Below are 27,098 nucleotides of genomic sequence, written 5' to 3'. Positions count from 1 at the left end.
AATGAGTTCAACCACTGATTAAAACGATTAATGCTTTCAGCCGTTAGGATAAAAAGTACTTCAACTATTTCTTCCTAATGGAAAAGCTATGCTTACACATAAAGTTTATTGCTTTTTGGCAAAAAACCTGGTGTGTCTTGTACTAAAAAATTGTCATTTATGTTTGCTTCGTGATCTTAGGTTGCACACCTTTTGTAAGCAAATCGATATTTTTTCCATTATCAATCAATACTTAATTCAAAGGCTATGAAAACTAGATGACTAACAGTCTTTGAAGTAAAAAAGTTTATGCTTTCTTATTAAGTATCTTCATGCAAAAGCCACAAATTTTTTTGGCAAAACGATAAAAGACACATCCAAATGAGGCCTTATTCTAGTTCAAGAACTCCCATTCTTTACAGATTATGATAAAATGAAATGGTAAAAACTAGTTAGTGGTTGACCTTCCTTCATATATAGGTTGCAAATTAAAGCTTATTCATAACACATGAATCATGTGTATAAAGCTTAATCAAATGATTCATTCAGCATAACATGGTGACCATGTAATGTCAAAATGTAATTCAAAGATTCATTTTTCATTTTCTAGGTTGTGGTTTCTTTTAGGTGCAAGTCAGTGTGGAAACTGAACTCATTTTAGTGGACCCAACAATGTGCTTTTATAGTTGGTGCTCTCTCTAATATATTTAAATTTCATTCATTCAAGTCAGAGATTTAGATTTTCACTATCTATTGTATTATTATGTCTCTTGACATGCAATTAGCCTCTCCTTATTTTCTGAATATATAAAGAGATATATTGATCAAGTATCAACCTTCAGATTAAGTTAACATTGACATAAGGTGGTTTGTTTGATTCTTGTCTTTCTTTAACCTAAGCAAGCATTTCATTTATCAAAAGCAGCAATATGCATAAAGAAAGGGTTAAGATCCCAGCCAACACCTTATTATAATAGTAAAACACACAAAAAAAGGGTTCTAGAGCTTATAAATTGGTGCTAACCCATCCCTATAATTGTCTAAGAGGCGAGCCAAATGATGATTTCTGATAATACATGATGTGGACAGTTGATGGTATACAAAATTTATGCGTGCTATGGGTAGTTGATGTCATTCTCGGATGAGAAAAAATCCAAAACGCCAGCAACCAAAAACCCCACAAAACATAGATCAAACAAACACAAAATCGCATATCCATTAAACACAAAAAACACACAATATGAGTAATGCTATAAATGGAGAGATGAAACGAAAAAAGAAAATTAAAAACCTTTTTCTTTTATTTCTTATCCATGTCGGCAGAGCCAGACGAAAGACGATGGGTGTTGGTAGCAAGAATGCCAGTCGAGAAATGAAGTTGTGCAGAAACGATGAAGTCGGAGAAGCTTCAAACTTTTGTTAGCCTGACGACGGATCCACACTGTGCCAGAAGCAAACGACGGACAGTGATGATGTCGGCAACAAGAATGCGGGAGGAGGGTGAGGCTGGCGAAAGGACAACGAGCTGGGGGGATTTTGGATCACAGAGCACAAATCAAAACGCACGTTTAAATTTTTTTTTTTTTTTTTTAAATGCCATGTAAGCTGGTGTGTGGAGATTGGGTGAACATTATGAGGTTGCATAACATAACTCATTTTTTAATAGTAGATCACACTTTTTTTTTAAACGATTATGCGGCGCATACTCACTCAATTATTGTATGTATCATTACTCGCTTATGTTATCTGGTCTAAAGGATCTTGGCGAAGAATTAATTTATTTGATCAAAGTTGAAAATATATTAAGTAAAAAGTTTAAAATTTAAGTTTGGGAATTAATTAATTTATTTAATATGCAAACTACATAGACTATTCTAGTAATTAACAATTCTTTTTTAATTTAATTTCTGTTGATTTTGAGTTGGTTTGGTTTTGATTTCATTATTTTTTTTGTTTTTGCTTATATTTTATTCTTAATTTGTAATTGGTTTCAAGTACAGTCAATTATTCTCCAAACCATAAAAAAATATCCAATAAAATCTTGATACGCATCTATCCTAATTAGTTGTACACAGAGAACAACAATACGGAAAGATATCTAACGACAAAATTAGAAGAATAATATTAGTCCCATCGCTTCTGTTGGGAGCTACGGCTGGTATTTTTTTATTTTTTATTTTGTGATTAAAGAAATATTTTTTAATGATGTTATAAATTTTGTTTTTAAAATACTTAAAAGTGTTAAAAAAATACATGTAAAAAAAGCAAAAAAATAAAAAAAGCACCGAAATAACTAGCGGGAGCTACCAGAGGTGGCTGTAGTGACGTTCTAAAAATTAAGGAAAATGATACTCTCACCACTGGTTCTTACAGCTCGGTATTACCGCTGTAATTTTTTATTTTATTTTTTAATTTTTCTTTTTACTTAGTGATTAAAGAATTATTTTTTAATAATATTGTGATTTTTTTATTTTTTTTAAAAAATATTTAAAAGTGTAAAAAAATACATGTAAAAAAAAAATCAATTATGCCTAACAGTAACTCCCAGCAGGAGCTGGGAGCGGTGGACGTAGTACAGTCCAAATTAGAAAGATGTAGGTCCACTTTACCACTTCTTCTTGAGTGAAGAGGTGAGAACTGAGAAGGGAGCGGCATGGTAAACATGACATGAGGCAGATGGACCAAATTTATGATTGAAAATTGTAAATTGTACTTAGGGAAAGATTTATAAAACATTTATTTCTTCGTGGGTTAGTTATTGATATACTAAAAATTATGAAATTTAAATTTTAAATTTTTAAAAAAACACTGACAAAATAAACATTATACACGAAATTATAAGTAAGATTGGTAAAAAAAAGGACAAAGTCAAGGGTGAAAACTGTGCCGAACCTTCTGCGCGTTTTTGGACAAAATAGACGCTGACCGATGTCTGAAGAAATGAAAGAGCAACCGACCGTAACTGGTCTCGATGGGGAGGAGGAAAACTAGCCGGCAGTTCTCGGTCGGTGTTCGATTCCCTTTCTGTGAGCTTCTTCTGAGAGAATAGAGAGAGAGAATTTCAGATGAGGGAAATTCAATTTCAAATGAGGGAAATTCAATCAGGGAATAAGCATGGAGAAGAAGACGACCCTATCTTGAAACGGCGCCGTTCCGCTTAAGTTTAAGCGGAACGGCTTCGTTTCATAGATATTTTTTTTATATATATGTTTTGAATAAAAAGATGATGTTTAGTATCGTTTCCATTATGTTTTGACAGTTTTGTATACTTATAGTTGTAAAACAACATTGTTCCACTTAAAAAAAATAGTTGTATACTTAAGTGGAACGGCAGCAGCGTTTTGATTAGGGTATGTTAAAAAAAATAGTTGTATGTTATTGGTCGGTTTAGCAGTCCAGTCCAACTTCAAACTGAGACTAAATTGATGAACATCAATTCCTTCAAATTTCCACCGAATGCCGGCCAGTTCTCCATTGGTTCCGGCCGATTCTTGACGCGACTGATCGGTTTTCATCGGTGGCGGCCGATTGAGTCGGTTTCTGTTACCCCTAGACCAAGTGTTCTTTTTGTAATAAAAAATGACAAAGGTGGTTGTCTCAATAAACTCATAAAGGGGATGGGCCGGCTAACATTCTAGCCTATATCTCTAAAGAAAATGTTACTCTCACTTACGATTGGGTCCGATTGAGTCCCAAATTTTTTTATTTATTTAATGATTAATAAAATATATTTTAATAATATTATGAATTTTTTTTAAATATTTAAAAATATAATAAAAAATTAATAAAAAAATAAAAAATAAAAAATAAAAAACTTAAAACTTTTTCACTCTCGTGAAGACCCGTCTCGAGCCTGCTCTTCCAAGACTGGACGAGGAGAGCGAGAGACTAAGATATGTAAAATAGGCCTAAAAAGAACAAAATCTGGCCCAAGACAACAAAATAAATGTATTGGATCTGGATTAAAATTGGAATTCGAATTTGACAACGCCGAATAAAACTCACAACATATGAAATGAATTTTAAAATATCTAATTTTTTTAAAACAATTCATGCGAATAATAATAAATATGATAAACTTTATTTTATATATCTATTTTTTTTTACTTAAGACCATATTAAATTTTTTTTTGCTTTTTTAATTTTTATAATATTTATTAAATATTAGATGTTATTTAAAAAAATTTAATACCATTAATAATAAATATTATATTTATATGACTATTGTTTTTATTTTTCCTGAAGGCGGTGGCACTCTCAGATTATGATTTATGGTTAGACTTATTCTATTTAACAGTTTTGTACCACACATTTATTAATGTGAATTTTATTTTTTATTTTTATATTTTAAAAATTTTTACTTAAAAGTCCTACACCAGAAATATGTTAAGGAAAAAAAATAAAAAATAAAAAAAATAAAAACAGATGTGCAAGGATACTGAATAGAAAAATTTTTTTTATTTTCTTTCTTCAACACGTACGTTACGTAAGACCGGTGAGGAGAAATTTTTTCAGGATTATATATTATTATAAATAATACTATATATTATATTTTTATTTTATTTTGATCATGTTAAGTGATAAATAATACATTCATCATTATTAAATGATAAAAATTTATATAATAAATAATTATTTAATTGTGATAAATATGTCAAATCATACTTAATAAGATGAAAGTTAGATGATAATATAATGTATATAATTTTTCTATTATTATTATTATTATTATTATTATTATTGTTATTATTATTATATTATTTTCACGTAAATCTACACCTTTTTTGTCGTGTATATATTGCGCAGCAAATGCAAATGCCCGTAAATCAATTAATAATTTGCGCTCCTACGAGATGAGCAAAGCACACCTCCGACTCTGAGAGCCTCTCTTTCTTGCGTTGCGACTCTCGAGTCTCATCCCCTTTTATGTATGCATCTCTCTGACGTCAATTTCTGATCTTTTCTGGTATTTTTTATAGCCTTATCATTATTATTCAGTTCGAGGCTACAGCACTGTTTCCTCTCACTTGGGTTGCGTTTTCTTTATTTTTTCTTCCATCTTACAGTCAGAGGAGGTCGCTTATCGGCTATGGCGACTCAATCCGGCGCTCCTCCCAATCCAACGGACGGGAATACGCAGAACCCTGGTTTGATTTTGATTTTTCTATTTTTTCCTTTAGTTTCGCATATTTTTGGTCAATTTGGTTTGGTTTGGTTTGGTTTATTCTCTTTTTCTTTTTCTTGCTGTTATTTTGTTTTTGGTTGTTGAAGCTGTAGTGTATCGGACCAGTCATTAGAGCCTCTGTGTGTGTGTGTCAGCCGCGTTGATGTTCTCGATCGATTGGATGAACAGAAGCCTATGATCCTAGAAGTCTATCTAGTTACTTCCACTCTTGAGGCATATACTCAAGATTGGGTGAATACAGAATATGTTTAGTATTGAAAAGTAATTTTTGTAAATTTCGGTTGCAGAACTTGCACAACAAACGAATCAGGATCAGCAAGAGTCCAGGGCAGAGGCTCCCAAACAAAGTATTACACCATCGGTGTTTGTGAACTCCGAGCCAATGCGAGAGGAACAAGTGCAAAATGCAGTGAAATTTCTTTCTCACCCAAAAGTTAGGGGCTCGCCAGTCATCTACAGAAGATCGTTTCTTGAGAAGAAGGGCCTCACAAAGGAGGAGATAGATGAAGCCTTTAGACGCGTGCCTGTAAGTATGTTATTTAATCTTTGTTTTATTTCCCTCCACACTGCTTTTGGATCTTCATCTAGAGCATTCATTGGAATGCAACTTATTCATGTCCGTTCCCTATTTTGTGCCTGACTTTGTTTTGGAAATTACAGGACCCACAGCCAAGTGCACAGGCAGGCAATGTTAATCAAGGTAGTATATATTTAGTATATATTAGTGTTACAGTGGGACTTGGATTTTATTAGAGTTTGACTAGTCCTTTTATGACTATTGTCAGTGTGTAATTTATCATGGTACTAACAGATGGGCAGGTGAAGTCATCATCAAACAATCAGCCACAGGCCCCAGTACAAGCTCTACAGCCTGTAGTAGCTGCTCCTACTGGTGCCATGGGTACTTTAATGCGGTACCAATTTCACTGGTCTCATGCTATTTTTGCTGTTGGATTACTGGCTGTTTCAGGTGCTGGAACAGCTGTACTAGTTAAGGTAGCAAGGTTTAATCCTCCCTCTTCTATCAGGCCATAAGTCAGACATGTGAACATGTTAATAGCTATTCTATCAAATGCTTATTGCATTTGATGGTTCTTAACCAACTTCACTTGTGGCTGACTGCTACTCAGAACCAGTCAGCCACAACTTATCAAAAAAACTTGTGGCTGACTGGTTCTGAGTAGCAGAATTTTGCTAATTGGTATCTCAAGCTTGCTCACATCAATTGATTACATATTCCCTCTTCTAGAAAGCCATTGTTCCTAGGTTGAAGTCTTGGATACGCAAGATTGTGTCGGAAGAAGAAAATGACCTTGCAGAAAAACGGGATTCAAAACCAAGTTTGGCAGAAGAAGCAACCGCTGCTGCAAAAGCAGCTGCAGCTGCAGCTGCTGATGTTGCAAAAGCAAGCCAAGAAATGTTGCAATCAAGAAATGAAGGTGGGATAATGCTCTGGGTGTTCAGCCTATTTTTTCTGAAGAGATCTGTATCATATTTGCATTTGTTCTCTCTCTCTCTCTCTCTCTCTCCTTTTTTCGCTCTGCAATGTTTGATGGTCAGAAAATCTCTTTTGATTGCTTTACCTTGTTCTATGCATGGCCAGAGAGGAGATATTTTGAAGAATTTACGAACCTCTTAGATGTGCAAGTGCAGGAAATGAAGTCCATGACTAATGCCATAAGGAAATTGGAAGGTACTGAGAAGTTTCTTTCCAATTAAATAAGCATATATACGTGCCTAAAAAACATTTTGCATTAATTTTATCTGCAATTCTGAGAAGAGTTTGTTCTTGATTTGCTGCCCTAATCAATTCACGTTACACTTTCTATATGTTAAGGTTGAGTTAGCACATCTCTTTGGCTCTTGGGAATAAAGGAATTTAATCCCCTAGTCTTTCAGCTTCCAACTAAAGGACGGGTCCCAGTTGCTCCCTTGCATCATTACAACTCCCTGTGTGCAAAAGAACTTCTAATGGCTATGTATGTAGGTGTAGACATTAAAGACCCAAGAAATTGGCAAGAAATTGGGTCTTGGATAAGCATAACTTGGGTTTGTGGCCCATATTATTGGTTGATTGTACTATGTATGGTCCACAGTTGCCCAAGAAAAAGGACAGTGAAGGATCCTTGGGGGATGCAGATGGCTTTCTTGTTATTTGAAGGATGCATAATCCACACTTTGCTCAAAAGCTGTTGTGTTCATTATACAAGCTTTTGTTTTTTTTTAAAAGTACTAAAACTTCATTCACAAAAACGCAAAAGTTACATCCAGGTGCACATGGGTGTATAAAGGCAAGCCAATAGCTTCGGTTAGAGCAAAAGTCTGTACCCCTCTCAGAATGGTTACTGGACAAGACTATACAACTAGATTAGGCAAACCTTTAGGAGTTAAGCCTATTTCTTAGGGTGTTTAAATAGCGTGGAATCCGGTGATGGAAAGAGTGCTCAACATGTAGACTTAGTCTACTCTGATCTACGACTACCCTTTCTTTTGTCGAAGAATAAGCAAGTCGCCTATCTTGAAGAAGAAAAAGATTCAAGAAAATCTTTTAAAGTTAGCATATTTTCTATAGAGGCTGCCCAAAGGAAGAGTATTAAAATGTAAAATTTTGAGCTCCATTCACAATCCTCAAAATTTCTGATGTTCCGTTCTTGTCATTTCCCAAGCTTTATGAGATTATAGATGCCATTAGACATTTCCCTCTTCTACTGGCCAAATAATGGAAAAAATATAAAGTAAAAATGATTCCCCTTGGTTTGATTTTTAACTAAAATATTGGCAAAGCTAGACCTTAGGAGAGGGGGAGGGGGAGGGAGAGAGGAGAGAGAGAGAGAGAGAGTATATTTTACTGCTGGAAACTCACGTCTTGTTCACCCGGCCTTGTGAAATAAAAGGACATATGTTTGTTTTGTGACCATCTTGCAACATGTCACATATATTATGAATGCCTGTTAGTGCCACATGGATACCTAGTTTAGTGCCCGAGCAATCTGTCTAGTTATTGTCTAGGTGCCTAGACTGGTTTGGCTATCTATGCTGTTGCATAGAGTTGCGTAGTATTCTGATATGGTGCTGAATTTGGTGGTATCTTGATGGAATTCTCTTGCTCACTGAGATAATATCTATTCTGACATATTCTAAATAACCTGTTTTCCAAGTTTTTTTTTTTTTTTTTATAAGTAAGAGATAAATATTATATATATGAATGAACTAGGTATAACCCATGTACACAGGAAGTATACAGAAGAACACCTAAATACATTCTAAATGCGATAAATTAACGACAAGAAATCATGAACATTGCCCCCATGCAATACAATAGCGGAAAGCCAAGACAATAAAGTGTGGAACAATAAAGTGTTCAAAGACATATCTACAAATTATCTCTCACCAGTTTCTGGTAATATACTAACCTTATAATTGCATATCCTTTCTTTCTGCCTAATCACCAGGACAAACAAGTGCCCAAGGGAGATCCTCCTTTGTTGATCAAGAAGATCATAAAGTCACTATATCAAGTTCACAGGTGAGCAAAACATAGGCATAAGTTGAGAGTGTTTCATGCTCCATCAAAGATTTGGAACATACAGTTCTCTCGTTCACATTTGACTTGTCTAAATCTACTAATTCAAAATGTGATGCAGCAACCATACGTAAATGGCAAGGCAGACTATGACTTGCACACAGGTTGTTTTCTAGGGACCTTGTGCCTGTACTTTTTGTGTAACTTTTTGAATGGTTTAAATTTCAATGTCTTATGATTCGAATTTTTCTTTACAGTGAGATCTTCCTCACCTCCCAAAACTGCAGAACCATCAATTGCTCCTCACCCTAAGTCATATATGGATGTAAGCTATTAACCCAATCTTTCCACTGATGAGAAGCTCTACTGAAGAATTAATTCTTAATGCATGACAGTATTCTGTACTGTTGTCTTTAATGTTAGGCTTACTACCTCCTACCACCCACTTACTACTACTCCCTTTATTCTTTTTAATTTTTTTTTATTATGTTTTTTTACTTAATGATCAAGAAAGTGACTATTAGGGCAGGTTTGGGGGGTAGGATGAGATACAAAATTCTCATCTCATCTCATCATTATACCTTTTTCAAATCTCCATCCAAACTATAATAAAAAATTCACCTTTTTCAAATCCCAAGACAATAATAATACTAAAACACAATATTTTAAACTCTCAAACAAAACACAAAATTCTCATCTCACCCCCTAAACCTGCCCTTAGTGAAGTTGTATATTTTTTTTTGAATTTTTTCTTAATGATCAAGGATGTTAAAAAAATACTTAAAAAGAAAAAAAAAGTTTCAAATACACTATAGAGTAGTAAATCGGTGGTAGGAGGTAGTAAGCATATATATATATATATATATATATATATATAGAGAGAGAGAGAGAGAGAGAGAGAGAGAGAGAGAGAGAGAGAGAGAGAGAGTTGTGTGTATGAATTTGTCTGATGAGAGAGATCCGTGCCTAGTGTTGCATATTATGATGTAAGTCATTTTTTGAGTCCTATTTGCAAGCTGGTGTGGAGGGCACACCTTCCACATTGTTGCCATGGAAATATTTGATTTGTAAGAGAAGTTTATAATAAGATTCTCTTGCTAATCAAATCCTGTCATGTGCATGGTTCTGATGTTCTCCACACCAGCTTGAAAATATAGTTTTTCTTATTGTTCCAACTCACAAGTGCTTAGTGCCAATAAATGGTCCCTTTTTTTTGTGTTTGATTAATTGTAAAGCCAGATACATTTTTAGCTCCGATATCAACTCAAAGTCTTGATTAGGGTTTTAAATGAATTCTGCTCATTGGACTTTTATAATGGTGTTGCAGATTTTGGCCATGATCCAAAGAGGGGAGAGGCCTCCTAATATCAAAGTAAACTCTGTAACTATATATTGGCATCAGCTAGTTTGTGAGGTCATTGCTAATACTTTGTCATTCTAAATTCCTACGCAGGAAATAAATGATCTACCCCCAAACCCCAATCAGCAACCATCAAATCCTCGTTTAGCACCCAGAGCTAAGGTTTGGTTCTAACAATTTTTAGTTTAAACTAGTTCATTTTTCTTTTTTCCCTTCTTTTCAAGAATAGATTTTATGGACTAAGGAAGACTAACTGAATTGTATTAGGAATATAATTTTAAAGTTGGAATCATTTTGTTCTTTGAAGAGTTTGTGACCGCTACTTAGGCTGAGGAACAGTAATTAACATTACCAATTTTGGAATTCCAGCATTACAACAGGTGGCTGGATGAGTTAAAATTGATTGTACCCTTAGCACAGAACATGTTTAATGGCTTGGCTCTTTTTAAATAAAAATTGATTTAATGGCAATTGTAATTTCTCTGGATAATTCTGAAACAGTTTAGACTTTTATAAGCTTTATAATTTGTTTTGACAAGTCAATATCTATAAAATTATAAATAGAATCATTGTTCAATTTGTTACTTTAATCTCTGTTTAAAAAGACTAATCTGAACATGCTTGCAATCACATTGCATAAAACTGATTATTGATTTTCTGTTTATAGAGTTAACTGATAATTACTTTTATGTCCTCCTGAGTAGCCGTGGGAATATAGTCAGGCCCAGAGCATGTCAGGCCAAGCACTTCAGTCACAAGTAAATGGGGAAGGCTTGATTTCCAACGTACAAGACAATGGAATAAACTCTCAGTTAAATGGTGATAATTCAGTTCCTTGGTGGGCACGGAAAAATGTCAAAATCACAGAGATTGAAAACGAAGATGAAGTCAAGGCGGGGTCATACACTTCACAAACCAGTGAGAAACCAGTTAAGCGTACCTGGGTCCCTCCTCAGCCACCCCCAGTTGCAATGCCAGAAGCAGCTGAAGCCATCCGTCGGCCAAAATCATCGGTTCAGAAAGAGCAGTTGGCCGATGATCAGTCAATAGCGCATCCTTCAGATGTGACTGATGATCTGCAGAGGATCACAAAAATATCTGAATCTGGAGGTGCTGTGGAAATTAATGGTGGGAGCTCAGTGTTGAACTCCACTGAGATACAAGAACATGGCAACGGGTTTGAACAGAGTGAAATCGGGATAGAATCTGTTTAATCCATTTGAGTTAAGTACCCCCCCATATTAGATAGATACCTTTTAAGTTTGTTGTAGTATCCCATGGGATATTTTGGATCCACTTGAAACGAATAACATGATCGAACTGCTATTCTGTGTTTGTAAGTGAATTTGCGAGGTATCTCAAAATAATTTAATAAGAGACAGTTACATTGGATAAAGAGGGGGGAGCCACTAATACATTATTTTCATTCATTGTATGCAAGCATTTGTGGCTTTTTTTCTCCTTTCTATGGGTGTGTTATACTTGTAGCCTATTTGCAAAACTTTCATTGTTAATTCCTAAACTTCTCAGACTGAAGAATGTTTTATGGTAGATAAATGTTTAGCAGCTGATTCGAGTTTCACATCTGATTTTACAAGCTAAACAGTTAAGCTGCTGAACAGTTAAATCCGAAGTTTCTTCAGAACCAATCCAATCTGCATAGTATGTCCCAAACCAATTCAGCCTTAGATCAAAGGGCTTGGTTTCTCTTCAATGAGATATTGTATACAATTTCCTATTTGTTATTTTGCTTTTTATAACATCAACTTGCAAACATCCCTTTTTTTTTTTTTTTTTTTTTTTTTTTTTTTTAAGAGGACGGGACCCCAATTTTATTGATTGTCCTCACTTGTGGCGGAGGGAAACCGTGGTTACAAGTATGATACCTGGAAATTACATAAGTGCTAAATTTAGGAAAAAAGAACCCAGACATCAAAATCAGTATAACTATATAGAGTACACAGCTTTAAATAAGATACAAAACTTACATCCGAAAAAGTCAAAGAAGGGCACCTGCAACAAGCCAAGTACACAAGACAAAAAGAGACACAGATAACGTGAGAGTAACGAGAGACAAGTAAATAACGAAAAAACAAACCTGGCACGATGTTTATGATATCCTCAGGTAGGGCATACCCAACTTGTCTATGCGGAGAAGACCCATCACCCGGCTAGGCAGCATGTGAATGTCAGCCCAATCAGAGTTCAGCCCTTTCGCCCCACACTTATCTAGAAAGTCAGCCACAATATTACCTTCACGAAAAATGTGGTTCACTGTATACTCCAGGCTATTAAGTTGTTCTTGTAAATCCTCCCAGAAGTCTTCTAAATACCAAATGGGGCACTTATTCTTTACAATCCAATTAACCACCAGTTGAGAGTCAGTCTCTATTTTGACGCGATAAAATCCAAGCGCGTGACATCTGCGAACATCTTCCAATAAACTTCTGAGTTCAGCAAAATTGTTGGTACCCAAACCCAAGGGAACAGAATAAGCCAGAAGTAATCTACCCTCCTCATCCCGAATAACACCCCCAGCGCCAGAGGTGCCAGAGTTCTTGAAACTACTACCATCGGTATTGAGTTTTACCCAGCCTTGACGGGGCCGGTGCCATTTTACCACCCGGACCCTCTTGGGCTTAGGGAATAAAACTGTGATATCTAGTCTGTTCAAAATATCCATGTCTTGGGCGGAGAGGGAAAACACTTTCATGAGCTGGTCCATGGTGCGCCGGAGCCAAAGTTTAATAACGTGCCAAACCGACTCTTTTGAATGAGCTTTATCTTCATACCGGGCTTTACAGCGCCTCTCCCAAAATTTCCAAGAAATAATAGAGGGTAGAAGGCCAAAGATGATTCTAATCTGAGAAGACTTACCCGCACGACGAAACCAAAAATTAGTTTGATCATTCCAAGTGTAGAAAGGGGCCATATGAACCCCTAGATGAGTGGCCGCTAGACGCCAAATGTGTCTTGCGAAATCCCCCGTGTAGAGCACATGGTTCAAGTCCTCAATATGACCCTTTTGACAACAATTACACTTAGAGGCCATAGAGACACCCACCATTCTGATCTTCTCGTCAACACTGAGGTAATTATTAGTAGCCTTCCACATCATGATGGAGATCTTTTTTGGGAGATTAGTATGCCATATCCACTGAGCCCAGGGTAAGGGGGGGCCCGAACCCTTATACAGTCCCAGGCGCTCTTAGTAGTAAACTTGTCCTCATTATTCTTCAGCCAAACAAGCGCATCTTGACCCTCCTTCCGTCTAGCCAAATGTAATTATGGGTTTTTTGCATAGTGACTATACTAATTCAGTTTTTCAATTTTCTGACATAGTATTGTTATTCATCATCTCATAATGTGATATTAAATAATTGGACAATTATTTATTATGTTCTACTTATCTATGAATCATTTGATATCATGGCAAATAATGATTTTAAGGGCAGTATGCCTAAATTTAATCAACCAGTGAATGCACCGAGTAGTTGACCATGGGACCACATTTCAACTGCTGGGCCTTCTGAATTGGATGCGATTAGAGTTGTTCTTCATGGAGGATGCAAGGCTGTACAAGAGACTCGGGAGGAAAAAGCTGTGAAAAGGGAGGAGGTACTGGGGAGTCTGCAGCAGATCGTGAGCGACTGGGCTAAAAAGGGTTACTGAGGACAAGGGATGGGTTCAATGGGCAATGGTCGATTGTGCCAAAGCAGCCATCTTCACGTTCGGGTCTTATCTCGGTTGGGCGTGAATGGCCCCGGTGCCATTCTTTGCATGTTACTCTGCACCACCATTATTGAAGAAACTAGAGCAAGGTCTGACCACTCGTTTCCCTGTTTCAGAACCTCCTTCATTGCTCTGCAGATGAGTGTTCCGATGAATCTGCTAAAAGTTCATTTCGAAAGCCGCTTGTCAAGTTAAAAGTTTACATCTTTAGTGAAAGCCAACTCTTAACTTGATTGTTTTGTATTATTCTTTCCCTCTCTCCTCGTTGTGTCACTCCTTTTGCTTGTCTTCTTCCATAAAACAAATTTGTCTGGAGTCCACGCACAAGTCCGGCTGTGGAATCTAAAAGCCTGTAGAGATTTGGGTGCTTTGTTGGCTTTTAATTCCCATATTTCTATTTGAGAGTTGATTACTTGTTCAAGTACTCTGTTATTTTATTGGAATGTCCTGTAATCTTGGTATTCCTCCGCCGTGAGGGTTTTAAAGAAAAATGAAAAAATAAAAAAAATCCCATATTTCTACTTGTCCCTGCTTTATTTTTTGAACTCTTGAAAAAATATGAGCAATCTTTCATGCTCCCCAAAAGAAAATTTGGAGCGCACACAGTCTCATCCACATTTGAGTCATCAAAATTTCAAATCTTTAACTAAATTCAAGTGTGCTGCAGCAACCAGTTAAGGCAGTTATTTAGGGGTCAAAATTCAAATGCTTGATCTATATATACTGTTCCAACTTTTCAAAATGGTTTAAATGTCATGAATGTTCTATAATCCAATACCAGAATTAGGATGCAAGATAAGCTGACTGACTTTCATGGCTGAACAAAGTTGCAATAGATAAAATTAAGCAGAGAGTGCCATTACCAAATACCAACCATGTGTGCATGAATACTATTATTTTAATTTTCACTCATTATATTACAAGCATATCTAGGCCCTTTCTCTATAGCAGTACCACTTATTCTATATAATATCTTCCACGTCTTGTCTTCATAATGGATCTGCTTTATAGGTAAGTCAAAAGCTTGGCCAAAAGCATTAGCTAAAAAACTATATATTATACTGTCAATCTGTCTGCACTCTCGGTGCATGTTCCTATAAACAAGCCATTCACATTTCAACACATGGACCAACTTCGATTATTTATGTTTTGGGGGGTGCATTAAGATTAGACAGACACTTTTGCCGACCATTGCTTGACTGAGTCGAATGAGAGGTGTACGCGTGCTGTGCTCTTCCCCAGTAATCTTAACTTAATGACTCGTGCATGATAACATCTAAATGCATTCTCTGGTAATAATGCTTTTTGTTTAGGTATTAATGCTTTCGGTGATCATGGTTAATTATCAGAAAAACTGTTTCTGGCACTCGTGCTAGCTGGAAATGTTGCATAGATTTTATATTTTTTTGGCTGTCACTAGTAGAGGCACAGTAGCATATACATGTATTGCATAGGTATTCTCGCAAGGGCTTGCATTCATATCAGTATTGCATTGTTGCAGTCGGATCATTGTTCTCCTTTGTTAAACTTGCTTTTATATTTTCTTTCTTTTTTTTTCTCTTGTTTTTTATAACTCAGAACAAGAATTTCTTGAAGGGAGTTGGAGTTTGGACTCTTAGAGCATTTGCATTGGGTTTATCATTTTCATCTTTAAAATTTGATGAAAAGTACATATTTTTCATAAATCTAAAACTTCTCTATCTATAACCCCACATTGGATTAGCTATTGAATTCATCAAAATAATAATATAATATTATTTTGTTAATAATAATATTTTAATTTATTTTTTTTATATTTTACAATTACACTAACTATATGTTAATTAATAATTTAATTTGATATTTAAATTATTGTTTCTCAACTTAAATATATTGTGGCTCAAAATTGAGAAACACTAATTTAAATAAATAAAATAATGGTTATAGAGTGTGAATAGTGAGTCTTCAAATTTGAAGATGAAGAGAAATCTACTGTAGCTAAAAGCTTGACATTTGAGCATATGATGAATCCAATGCCAAGAGTTTAAAGCTAAAATCATCAAATTTTAAAGATTAGACTCATTTGATGAGTCCAATGCCAGTGCTCTTAGTACGTACGTACCTTCATGAAGAGTTTCAAGTGGAACTTGGTTTTCACGCAAGGGTATCGAATATCGATTCCTTACATTTTCTTTACTATTATTTTACTAATTAATATTTTTATTTTTCTTTTGTTATTTGAATTTGAATTAAAAATTCTAAAATATGACATTCTTAAATAATTTAGAAGAAAATAAATTCAATAAACTAATGTAATCATGTAAATTAATTTAAAATAAATTCAATTTTATAAAAATTGAAGCAAAAGAAGGTCAAGTTTATAAAATTGAATTTATTTTTAATTAAATTATATGATTACGTTAGTTGATTGAATTTATTTTCTTTTAAATTATGCAAGAATGTCATATTCTAAAATTTTTAATTCAAATTCAAAGAATAAAAGGAAAAAAATAACTGGATAATAAAATAGTAATAAATGAGATGTAAGTATATCATTATCCTTCATAAAATCATATATAGTTCGTTCACAATATTTCCATTATACTTTATACGTCTGTATATTTATATAAAAATCAAATCTTATGATATAAGTGACGTAGATTTATAAATAGTTATTTTATACTTAACTACTTGTAGACTGGCGCAATGTGCGGAAATAATTAATATTATTCTAATTAATCATCTTGAATTTATTACTCTATGGATGAAGATATTAAGGTGATGTGACGAGAAAATGTTATTCATAGGAAGAACATGATAAGTTCATATATATATACTTCACACAGGTGTCCAATATAATTTTTTTATAAATTGTCTGAGCTAAAATTATATTAAATTCCTAGAATTTTTTTTTTTAGTTAAACTTATATATATACTATAAAAAAATTTACTAGATGCGTCATCCTGTTGAAAATTGAATGAACAAGATTGGAAGATTTATGAAAAAATCAAGTTATTTTTTACTTACAACAAACTTGCTATTCATTTTTCAAAGATGTATCGAATAAATTTTTAACAGGATGTAAGTAAGCCAAACTTTTTCCTTTCAATCAAAAAAAGATAATATAATTTAAATGTACAGGGTTGTTATTTATAAAAAAAATATTCCTGGAACCAAACATATCCTAAATGTAGTGTGAGTGTAGACTCCTAGTAATTATATATAATTGAAACTGACTACTAATTAAACACCAAAGAATTTGGTTATGAATCCCCTAATAATAAAAATGTCTTATTCAATACTGCCATTTTTTTAAGGGTTCGTTTGGATAGTGAGATGAAATGAGATGATTTTAGATAAGTTTAATAAAATATTATTAAAATATTATTTTTTAATATTATTATTATTTTGAGATTTGAAAATATTGAATTGTTTATTATATTTTATGTGAAAATTTAAAAAATTTTAATGATGAAATGAGATTATCTCTCTGTCCAAACAAACCCTTAAAGTTGAATAAGACAAAATACAAGCATACGAAACAAGTACTACTTGTTGAAAATAGCCTGCAATGACATTAAAACATGTCTTTTAGAACATGCATGCATGCATGCATCATGGTTTGTCTGATGACTAAGCCCATATACCACACATTAAATTTTTTTTTATTTTTTTAAAATTGTTTTAAAGTTTTTTTTAGTTTTATTATTCTTAAAATAATTGAATTATTCTACTCATAATTCATATACCACATATTTAGTAAGAGAATAAAATTAAAGAAATCATAAAAAGATTGGTGTGTGATATATAAGACTTAGGAATAGAATTTTTTTTAAAAAAAATTTCATTTTCTGTGAACGTTTTTTCACAACTTGAATGATTCATGCTCTGTCCTCCTCACCCACTACATCTTTGTTTCTAGCGAGCGACGACTCGTCTCACGAGTAAAACAAGTTTTGGCCTTTAACATGTTTTAATCGACGGACGGTATACTTAATTTAGCTAATTGGCATCAAGACAAATTAGTACTATTAATATTTATATGAATATTTTTTGTTTTTAGCCATAGGAATATTATTCGTTCGTGATTCCTGAAATTCCATCTCATTCGACTATTAATATGAACTAATTAAAATTGATTTCGTCACACCATTTTAATTATATATAGTTAGATCATATCAATTAATGGTGTAATTAATTGAATTTTTTTTATGGTTTGGGGTACTGCAAGTGGGTGAAATAGATCAATTCCTCCTTTGTTATTATCATTATTATTATTAGTATTTTCGAAAATCACACTTCTTTTTGTAATTATATGAATATATATGTATGACCACCAAACTATCAAAATTGTCGCTTAAAATTACATATTAAATATAAATAAATATGTGCTATCGCACGATTTTATGATTAATTAACTATCAAAGAAAGGAACGAAATAAATAAAAATCGACCATTGGAACACTACATTACCATCTCATTTTTATTTTACTATATATATATATATATATAAGATGTGATATATTTATTATCATTGAATGATTTTTTATTAAATAATTTTTTATTATTTAATAATAATAAATATATTACATCTTATATAATAAGATAAAAATTAGATGATAGTTACGTGATCTATAGCATTGCTTCTATATATAAATATATTTATATATGATGCTTTTGGTCAAACTTGATATAGGATGGGTCCAAGAGTAGCAAACAAACAATTACTAGCAATGGCATGGATGAAAATGAAATTCATTCCGACATTTATAATAATTGTTGCGTTCGGTATAAAACCATATTCGTTATAATTGATCTTAATTATAAATTATAATGTCAACTTGCAATATATACACATAAGTGTTACTTGAAAAGATTCCGCTAAAATATATTTGTCACTCTTGAATTGTAGAGCATTTTACACATTGTATCCTCAATTATTAAAGAGTAGTGTTATGGATCAGCCCCTGTTCACATCCGCAGCACACCTTACGTGTGCAATTTTTTTTTTAATGCAAAATGCATCACTCAATTCATCTACCTCTCTCTCTCATCAGCTCTGTTAGCCCGACGGAAAGCCTCACTCGATTCTCTTTAGCGCCCGGCATCGCCATGGGCCGCCCAGCCTTACCGCCACCATCGGCAACTTCCCCTCACCTGGCAACCAAGCCAGCCTCCATCGATCTCCCTCACGTGCAGCCCTCTCTCTACCTTGGTAACCCAACCGAAATGGGTTTCACCAATTTCTCTCCCCTTGTGTCGCCGTACGCTGCCATCCAGACCACCGCACCTCCACCACCTCACACCGGCAACCACCTGTCGCAGACCTAGCCACCACGAACGTCAATCTCCATCTCCCTCTCCATCGCACACACGCAAGCTGCCCATAAATGGTGGGTTTCGCACGAGCTCGAGGTCACCGATGGTCCTATCGCGGTCGTGCGTCGGTTCTAACCCCACCGGGCACCTCTCCTGACCACAGCAACTCCTTCCCGAGCTCCTCCGAGCCAGTCAAACCCTCCACCTCTCTCTCGCTCTCTCTCTCTCAAATTCGGACAATGAGAGTGAAGGGAGGATGGGCGACGGGGGAGGAGAGAGAATAATTTCAAAAATAAAATATGTGAAATGAGAGGGAAGTAAGTTTTGTTGTGAGGGCATTTTTGTCATTTTACTATAGTGTGTTTTGGATGATTCCAAATATAGGTTGATGCCAATATTATTTCATTATTAAAACCGACACATTACATCGTACTCTTAAGAATATGAGGGAGAAAACCAATAACAACAACTTCAAAATTTAAACACTTGATAAATAACGCATTTGTCCAATTCTAGCTATTAAGATGTATAAAAAAAAAAGTAATCTAAAGATGCGCATTGTAACTCCTTTATAGTTCGAAAATACAATATGCCAATTTTAATAATTAAAAATATATAGTAAAACTTGTCTATCATATTTAGAGTAGACGTGATTAAATTTGGTGCTTCTACGGAGACTGATGGGTCTACTAATAGAATGCATTGATTAGAGCATTCTTAGTTTTTTTTCTTAAATATTAAGAAAAATATTTCATAATATTTAAAAAAAACAATTAAATGCATTTTTTAATGTTTTAAAAAAATAAAATTAAAAATACACCAATCGGTACAAAACTTCGGTAGACCATCGGTCTACCTAACATTTATCGATTAAATTATGCACAAGTGCAATGTCATGTCTAGTCCATAACCCTAGAATAATGTTATGCCAAGTACCCCAACACTAAGATACACATGCTAGCGGTGCAAGACATTTTTCAATAATAATAATAATTATTATTATTATTGAATTGGAAAATATATAATGGTTTAAACTTTAGTGGAATTCAGTGCTAGATTACTACTACTCTAGAGGACCTCAATCTTCATTCTCCCACATTAATTTTCAACGGTTTCTGGTTGGACATCACCATTAATTGCGTTGAATATAAGATCATGTGAGAAACACTATGCCATATGACTCATTAGAGATTGAAAGCACTTTCAAAACCGTATCTGACACGAAAACCCTACCAAGATATTCGATTGCTTCCTATAGTATTATTGTTATTTTTCAACTTTACTTTAAATGGAGAGTATTTATGTAAAATTGAAATTAGTTTTCATGGACCGACATAATTTCATCGGTTGCTTGTAAAATAGTTGTAAAAAGAGTTGTAAGTTTATCATTTTTCTCTACTATATTACCATGACCTTATGATATGTATATCTTGTTCTTGATCTAAATGGATTCGGTCACATTTTTGCAACTTTTTTACTAGGTAACAAAAATATTGAGATTGGAATTTTTTGGTCGAGAGCTTCTTATGGTACTATGATGACCTATATGTGCCTTATCCTCGGACTAAATGGAGTTGGTAAATAAAATGTGTAAAGGAAATAAAATGGTTTGGATTTAATGTTCACATTTTTAAATAATTATCCTTTCATTTTAAATAGGATTGTAAAATAGTTGTAAGTTTATTATTTTCCTTCTTATAAATGGTTTCTTTAAAAAAAAAAAATAAAGATTTCTAAAAAAGTAAAGAAAAATGAAAAATACACAATACTTTTTACAACATATTTCACAATTATATTTTAAAATGAAAGATATTATTATAAAATACCATATAAAAGTAATATTATTTTATAAAAATATCCTTATTTTATATCATATATTGTGAAAATTATTGTAAAGAATATTATGTGTATATCATTACTCAGCGAGTGTGATGTACGTATTGAGCGAACTTTCTGTCTACTATATGTCTTATGGTATTTTATCTAATTTTGAATAAAACAAAACCAATTAATATTTAAGTATTGTCCTTTAAGCATTGAAAAGCATAAAAAAAATATATCTATTTTATAAGATTTATCAGGTGTTTTTCTTGAAGTTAATTACCAGCAAAATGTTAGCTGTAGAATTATTATTTTTTTTTTTCTCCGAAAATTAGTTTGGACTGAATACAAAGGAATCAACGCAAGAGCGATCTACAGCATCCCCACGTCCCCAATCAAAACGACGTCATAGAGTTTGGTTCCCCTGCCGTCCTTATCCTGCTTTCGTCCTTTTATGGTAACGCTATCCCCCCACTTCGAATTCGTTCGGTTACATAATTGTAGCACTTCTGCTTCTGCTTATATTATATATATTTCACGATCAGCTAATGCAGATTCTGTGGCTACAAATTGTCCTAAAAGCATCTTTTTTCAAGTCTCTCCAGTCTTTCTAGCATTTCCGGTTCTTTGCCTCTGAATTCAAACCTTTTTTGAATCAGAAAGCTGAATACTTTGATGGCTCTGAATTTAGTTTCTCCGGCTGAAATCAAGGCCACCCCCTTCTTGGGTTCCGCCAAGTCTACCTATTTCCCCAAGCTTCCAGGTGGGTTCCGTTTCTGCCATAAAAATAACTTGGAAGAGTGATCATAAGAAAAGTTGCTTTACGCTGCTTGCTCTTGGTTTTAGCATAATTCAGCGGAGAGTTCTGTTTCTTTCTACTCCAGTCTCTCTCAAAAAAAAAAAGTGTAAAACGTGGGAAAAGAAAACCGTTTATTGTTAGACTTCGTAGCTTTTTGCGCGTTAGATTTCCATGTTTGAGCATGGAATGAGAAAAAATATCTTCTCTCTTTCGGCAATCTCGAACTCGTGGGGCCTTAATTTTATGATGTTTATTTTTTATGATGTTTAGCTGGGTTTGCTTTAAAGAGGAAGGATTGTAGAGCGGTATATGGGAGAAGAGTTTGTTGTTCTGCACAGCCACCTCCACCAGCATGGCCAGGACGAGCTGTTCCAGAGCTTGGTCGTAAGACTTGGGATGGTCCAAAGCCTATCTCCATTGTAGGATCAACTGGGTCGATCGGAACTCAGGTTAAAAGATATTTAATTCGTGATTGAAGATAAAACTATACTTCAGGAGCCATTTGTGGCTGCATTTCTGTGAAACATGTTTTGTTTTTAGAATTGTGAATTCTTCTAAGAGTCATTGGATAATGTTGTTGATAATAGCTAGATATTGCAAATCATGATTGAAATAAATAAGGCATTTATTTTGCTGAGCAACACATCAATAAGGCATTTACTTAGCCGCTAATTGAACAACTCTGGACTGCATATGGGTTGACAGAATGAATTCTCATTTTCAGTATCAATTCCATATTCTACACATTGTAGTTTGAGATGAAGGTGATTGTGCAATTTGCATTGACATGGCCCTTTATCTCTAGCTCCTTTTTTTTTTATCTTCACTAATTTTTTAGGGCAGATGTTTTTTGTTTCAGGAGTCAAACTAGTGCTTGGCGTTACATGTATGTCTTAACCCTTCATTAGTTGCTCATACTCAGCTTTGGTACTGTTTTACAGACATTGGACATAGTGGCAGAGAATCCAGATAAATTCAGAATTGTGGCACTTGCAGCTGGTTCAAATGTAACTCTTCTTGCAGATCAGGTAGCAGTTTATACAATCTCAGCTAGCACTATAACAAACTGGGGTTTAACCACTAATGTCCTAGCAATCTGGGGTTTAGATGGCATGATCTAAATCTTGTTCTTACTTGTTTTTCCTTAATATCAAACTAGCACTATAACAAACCGTCTTTATATACATATTTGTTCTTACTGGACAGGTGAAAACATTCAAACCCCAATTAGTTGCTGTAAGAAATGAGTCCCTAGTTGATGAACTCAAGGAGGCTTTGGCTGATATTGAACAAAAGCCTGAAATTATTCCTGGGGAGCAAGGAGTCATAGAGGTTGTTACCATCTTCATCCTTGGATCTTTTTTTGACTAATGAAAGACCTTCTTGTTATTCAATAGATACTTTCTATTATTTTTCAGGTCGCCCGCCACCCAGATGCTGTCACTGTAGTTACAGGAATAGTAGGTTGTGCAGGACTAAAGGTAAATCCCTAAAAAACATTCGTAGGGTCAAACTAAACCTGATACCTTTTTATATATAAACATACATTAGCTACCTGAAATGATCTTGTTATTCTTTCTCAGCCAACAGTTGCTGCAATAGAAGCAGGGAAAGACATAGCTTTGGCCAATAAAGAGACTTTGATTGCTGGAGGTCCTTTTGTCCTTCCTCTAGCTCAGAAGCATAACATAAAAATTCTTCCTGCTGATTCAGAACATTCTGCCATATTTCAGGTACGAAAACACGATTATAAATTGCTAAGCTTATCCAACAAATCATGCATATTCAGATACCCCCATTGCATTTATTTTTGTTTTGTTTTTGTAGTTCAATGAAACATTCCTAAAATAACTTCTTGTCTCTAGCACTTGAATGATCATCTTATTATTTTGCCTCAAAGTCCACTTATTAAAAGATCTCCTTTCTTCAGTGTATTCAAGGCTTGTCTGAGGGTGCACTTCGGCGCATTATTTTGACTGCGTCTGGTGGGGCTTTCAGGTATTTAAGATACCACTTAAGCTTGTAACAACAATTGTATATCTCTTTTGCAAAATTGGAGCCAAAATGCAATTAGTACAATTCGACATCATTTGGATCTTTTCCTGTATCTTGTTTTGTAAGTATTTAGAGCTCAATGGTTGTTAACTTGTTCATTTATTTGAAACTCAAAATAGTTTTAGTGAGCTAGAATATAGAGTCTTTTTCAAGAGAAGATAGTAAGCGCAAATAAAATCTTTTATAAGAGTTCAATAATATATGTTATTCAGTTTAATCCAAACATTGAAACCTCCTTTCCTTGCATGTAAAATATCTGACTGGTATAATTCTTTCATGGTCAATTTCAGAGTATCACATCTCCTACCTCTGGTATTTAAAACATTTAAGAAACCTGGATTGAACAATTTGATTCCTTGGTTACCAACAGGGATTGGCCTGTTGATAAACTGAAAGAAGTTAAAGTTGCCGATGCCTTGAAGCATCCTAACTGGAATATGGGGAAAAAGATTACTGTGGACTCTGCTACCCTTTTCAATAAGGTTTGCACCTTTATGTTATCTGTAGTTCTAGTTGGAATACCACGCTGCCATTCCATTATCAGCTAGTTTATTTGTTGCCTGCAACAAGAAATTAAGTTTTTTTTTTTTCCTTTTAACAGGGCCTTGAAGTCATTGAAGCCCATTATCTGTTTGGAGCTGACTATGATGATGTTGAAATTGTGATTCATCCGCAATCTATTATCCATTCAATGGTTGAAACACAGGTTTAATTTCTATGCTCTGCGTAGTGGATGCCTTTCATCATGTATAAGATGTCTTACATGAGTAAATGCTTTTGTATAGAGGCAGTGAAATAGAATTGATGATGTTTTTTAATATATATATATGTGTGTGTGTGTGTGTATATATATATCTTAAAAATCTTCTTTTATCTATCTCTAATTATTTCTTTTTATTTACAGGACTCATCTGTTCTGGCACAATTGGGTTGGCCGGATATGCGCTTGCCCATCCTCTACACAATGTCGTGGCCAGACAGAATCTATTGTTCTGAAGTAACTTGGCCCCGCCTTGATCTTTGCAAGTAAATAGCCTTTCCCCAATCATCTTATGATTTTAAGCTGAATGTAATTTTCTTTCCAGACACCCATGGGGTCTCTTCCATAAATTACCAGGTTTAATTGCCTCCCATGAATTACCATAATTCCCTGGATAAAAGTGAGAGGTTTCAATTCATGCATTTCTCATCCACTTTGTTTATATGTACCGATGAATTATCATATTGGATTCTCGTATAAAGTCAAAAAATTGTGACTGGACTTTAGGGACCCTTTATTTTATTTTTTCTTTTTCTAGAGGGTCGGCTTAGGCAAGCCAACCCTCTAGAAATTATGCCGGCCATATGTATTGATAGCCATAGTCATGGATGAGAGTGGCATAATTAGCCGACCAACCCTTGTTATTTTAGTTCTTCAGGGTCTCGAATAATCGTTCTCACTTAGAAAAGTATTCATCCACTTGCCATGAGTCGATTAGGTGTGATGACTGATAAGTTCCAAGTAATTCAAAAGGGTCAACATGTTTATAACTTCTTGTCTGTGCTCTTATTTTATTATACGCGTTGAAATGGGTTTATGCAGGCTTGGTTCGCTAACATTTAAAGCCCCTGACAATGTAAAATACCCTTCTATGGATCTTGCATATGCTGCTGGACGTGCTGGTGGCACCATGACTGGGGTTCTTAGTGCTGCAAATGAGAAAGCTGTGGAGATGTTTATCGATGAAAAGTATGTATATCTGTTTCTTGGTTTATACAAATATATCCCTTCAAAACATTGGTTTCCTCCTTGGTGGAATTCTTGTTTGTCCAGATAATGTGATTTTATTGTCTAGATCTATTTCTTGATAGATCTACATTGATAATCTGATCTTGTGCATATATAGATCAATTTCTTGATGTCTGAGCTTCACATTTGCCTGCCTACAGAATCGGCTATCTAGATATATTCAAGGTTGTGGAGCGAACATGCGAGAAGCATCGGGAGGAATTGGTGGTTTCACCTTCCCTTGAGGAAATTATACATTACGACTTGTGGGCAAGAAAATATGCTGCGAGTGTGCTTGAGTCTCCCAGTTTAAGACCCGTTCCTGCATGAGTGAACAGCTAGCTCTTGATGGCCTTGACAGAATTGGCTTGATTTGGGGGAGTGGTGAAGGTGTTGAATTCCTGCAAGAAGTAGGCATTTTGCCAAGGGTTTTGGCGGGGAGGGAGTTAACTGTATCATACATTGGATTTGGGTGGGAAGCCAAGCAATTGTATCAAACATAAAAATGAAAATGGGTAAGTGAAGTCTGTGTTCCAAGATAGGTTCGAAATGTCTGAATGGGTTCACCTTGCCATTTGAGTCTCTGCTCAAGCGCTCAAAAAAAGAAAAAGGGTGAGCATTTATGTACTTAAATTCAAAGATATCGAGGGGAATCAAATCTTAACAGGATAATGGAGTAAAGCTCTACGATTACAAGCTCTAGTATGAAAAATTCTATTTTCTACTGCAAATATCAAACAAGCAGAGAGTTTGGAAGCTTAAAAAGTGTTTTTGACAGAAAATATTCATTTTCTACTGTAAATCCCAAACAAACGTTAAATGGATTGAGCTTGAGCTTTGGAAGGCCTTTTTTTAAAATTTTGGACCCAAACTAAGGATGGGTTTTGCCCTCAAGGCATAGCGCAGGTATGGACACTTCACAAACGGCCTGTATTTGTTGAAAACCAGATCGTTCGAGGCACCACCGACTAGTTTAAAATATTAGGACCGAAAACTCATACCAACCCAACCCAAAAACACGTAAATATTTAAAAACTTAAGCATTAAAACCTCAGATCTTCAGCTATTATATTGTTATGCAAAAATCTATTTTCAAACTTTTTTTTTATACATCTAACGCACCATTTACGTGAAAACCTTAATAATGTTCAAACAATTTTGTTTAACTTTATAATATTTTTATTCAATTTTTTCTTTATCATTTCTCAAAATTCAATAAAACATCTTCACTCAAATCATTTCAATACTATTCACAAAATTATGAGATACTTAAGTTTCTAAACATGACCTAAAACTAGGATGAAGTTTTTATTTTCCTTCTCTTTTACTGAAAACTCAATTCTTGTTTGCTGGTCCATGCATTAGCATGGACGTTGTAATGTGTTCCACCTTTAGAAGTGTACCGATTCGCCCAATAATTCTAATGTCGAAATATTGATACTTTTTATTGGGCCTAAATTATATTTAATAGACTATATTGGATCAGCCCATGCGGATAAGTTATTGAAATTAATTAGGAATTTTTATTAGGTTCAATAACTAAATTAAATCTCAATTAGTATTGATTGAACAAGTTA

General features: G+C 34.4%; 2 protein-coding genes across 3 annotated transcripts; both read left to right on the top strand.

Annotated features, from left to right (window-relative positions):
- The first annotated feature begins 4,802 nt into the window (after positions 1-4,802).
- On the top strand, positions 4,803-11,629 carry LOC108991475 (peroxisomal membrane protein PEX14). Of its 2 annotated transcripts, none has more exons than XM_018965729.2 (13): positions 4,803-4,907; positions 5,046-5,126; positions 5,452-5,690; positions 5,825-5,864; positions 5,976-6,160; positions 6,414-6,603; positions 6,768-6,857; positions 8,617-8,690; positions 8,809-8,851; positions 8,945-9,012; positions 10,015-10,059; positions 10,141-10,209; positions 10,752-11,629. In XM_018965729.2, the coding sequence occupies exons 2-13, from the start codon at positions 5,069-5,071 to the stop codon at positions 11,259-11,261; spliced, it is 1,611 nt and encodes a 536-aa protein (XP_018821274.1). In that variant the 5' UTR covers positions 4,803-4,907; positions 5,046-5,068; the 3' UTR covers positions 11,262-11,629. The 2 variants fall into 2 exon arrangements, with proteins under 2 accessions (XP_018821274.1, XP_018821273.1); XM_018965728.2 differs by having other exon boundaries at positions 4,821-4,945; positions 10,752-11,440.
- A 9,795-nt stretch (positions 11,630-21,424) lies between these two features.
- LOC108991479 (1-deoxy-D-xylulose 5-phosphate reductoisomerase, chloroplastic) lies at positions 21,425-26,202 on the top strand. Its single transcript, XM_018965735.2, has 12 exons — positions 21,425-21,662; positions 21,969-22,147; positions 22,640-22,726; positions 22,905-23,030; positions 23,117-23,179; positions 23,282-23,431; positions 23,629-23,696; positions 24,124-24,235; positions 24,355-24,459; positions 24,658-24,779; positions 25,336-25,482; positions 25,683-26,202. Exons 1-12 carry the CDS (start codon positions 21,575-21,577, stop codon positions 25,849-25,851), a joined length of 1,416 nt encoding a protein of 471 aa, XP_018821280.1. The 5' UTR covers positions 21,425-21,574; the 3' UTR covers positions 25,852-26,202.
- The last annotated feature ends 896 nt before the right edge of the window (positions 26,203-27,098 follow it).

Source organism: Juglans regia, chromosome 2 (assembly GCF_001411555.2).
Source record: "Juglans regia cultivar Chandler chromosome 2, Walnut 2.0, whole genome shotgun sequence".
In the NCBI taxonomy this organism is placed as follows: Eukaryota; Viridiplantae; Streptophyta; class Magnoliopsida; order Fagales; family Juglandaceae; genus Juglans; species Juglans regia.
This window is presented reverse-complemented; position numbering and strand designations above follow the sequence as displayed.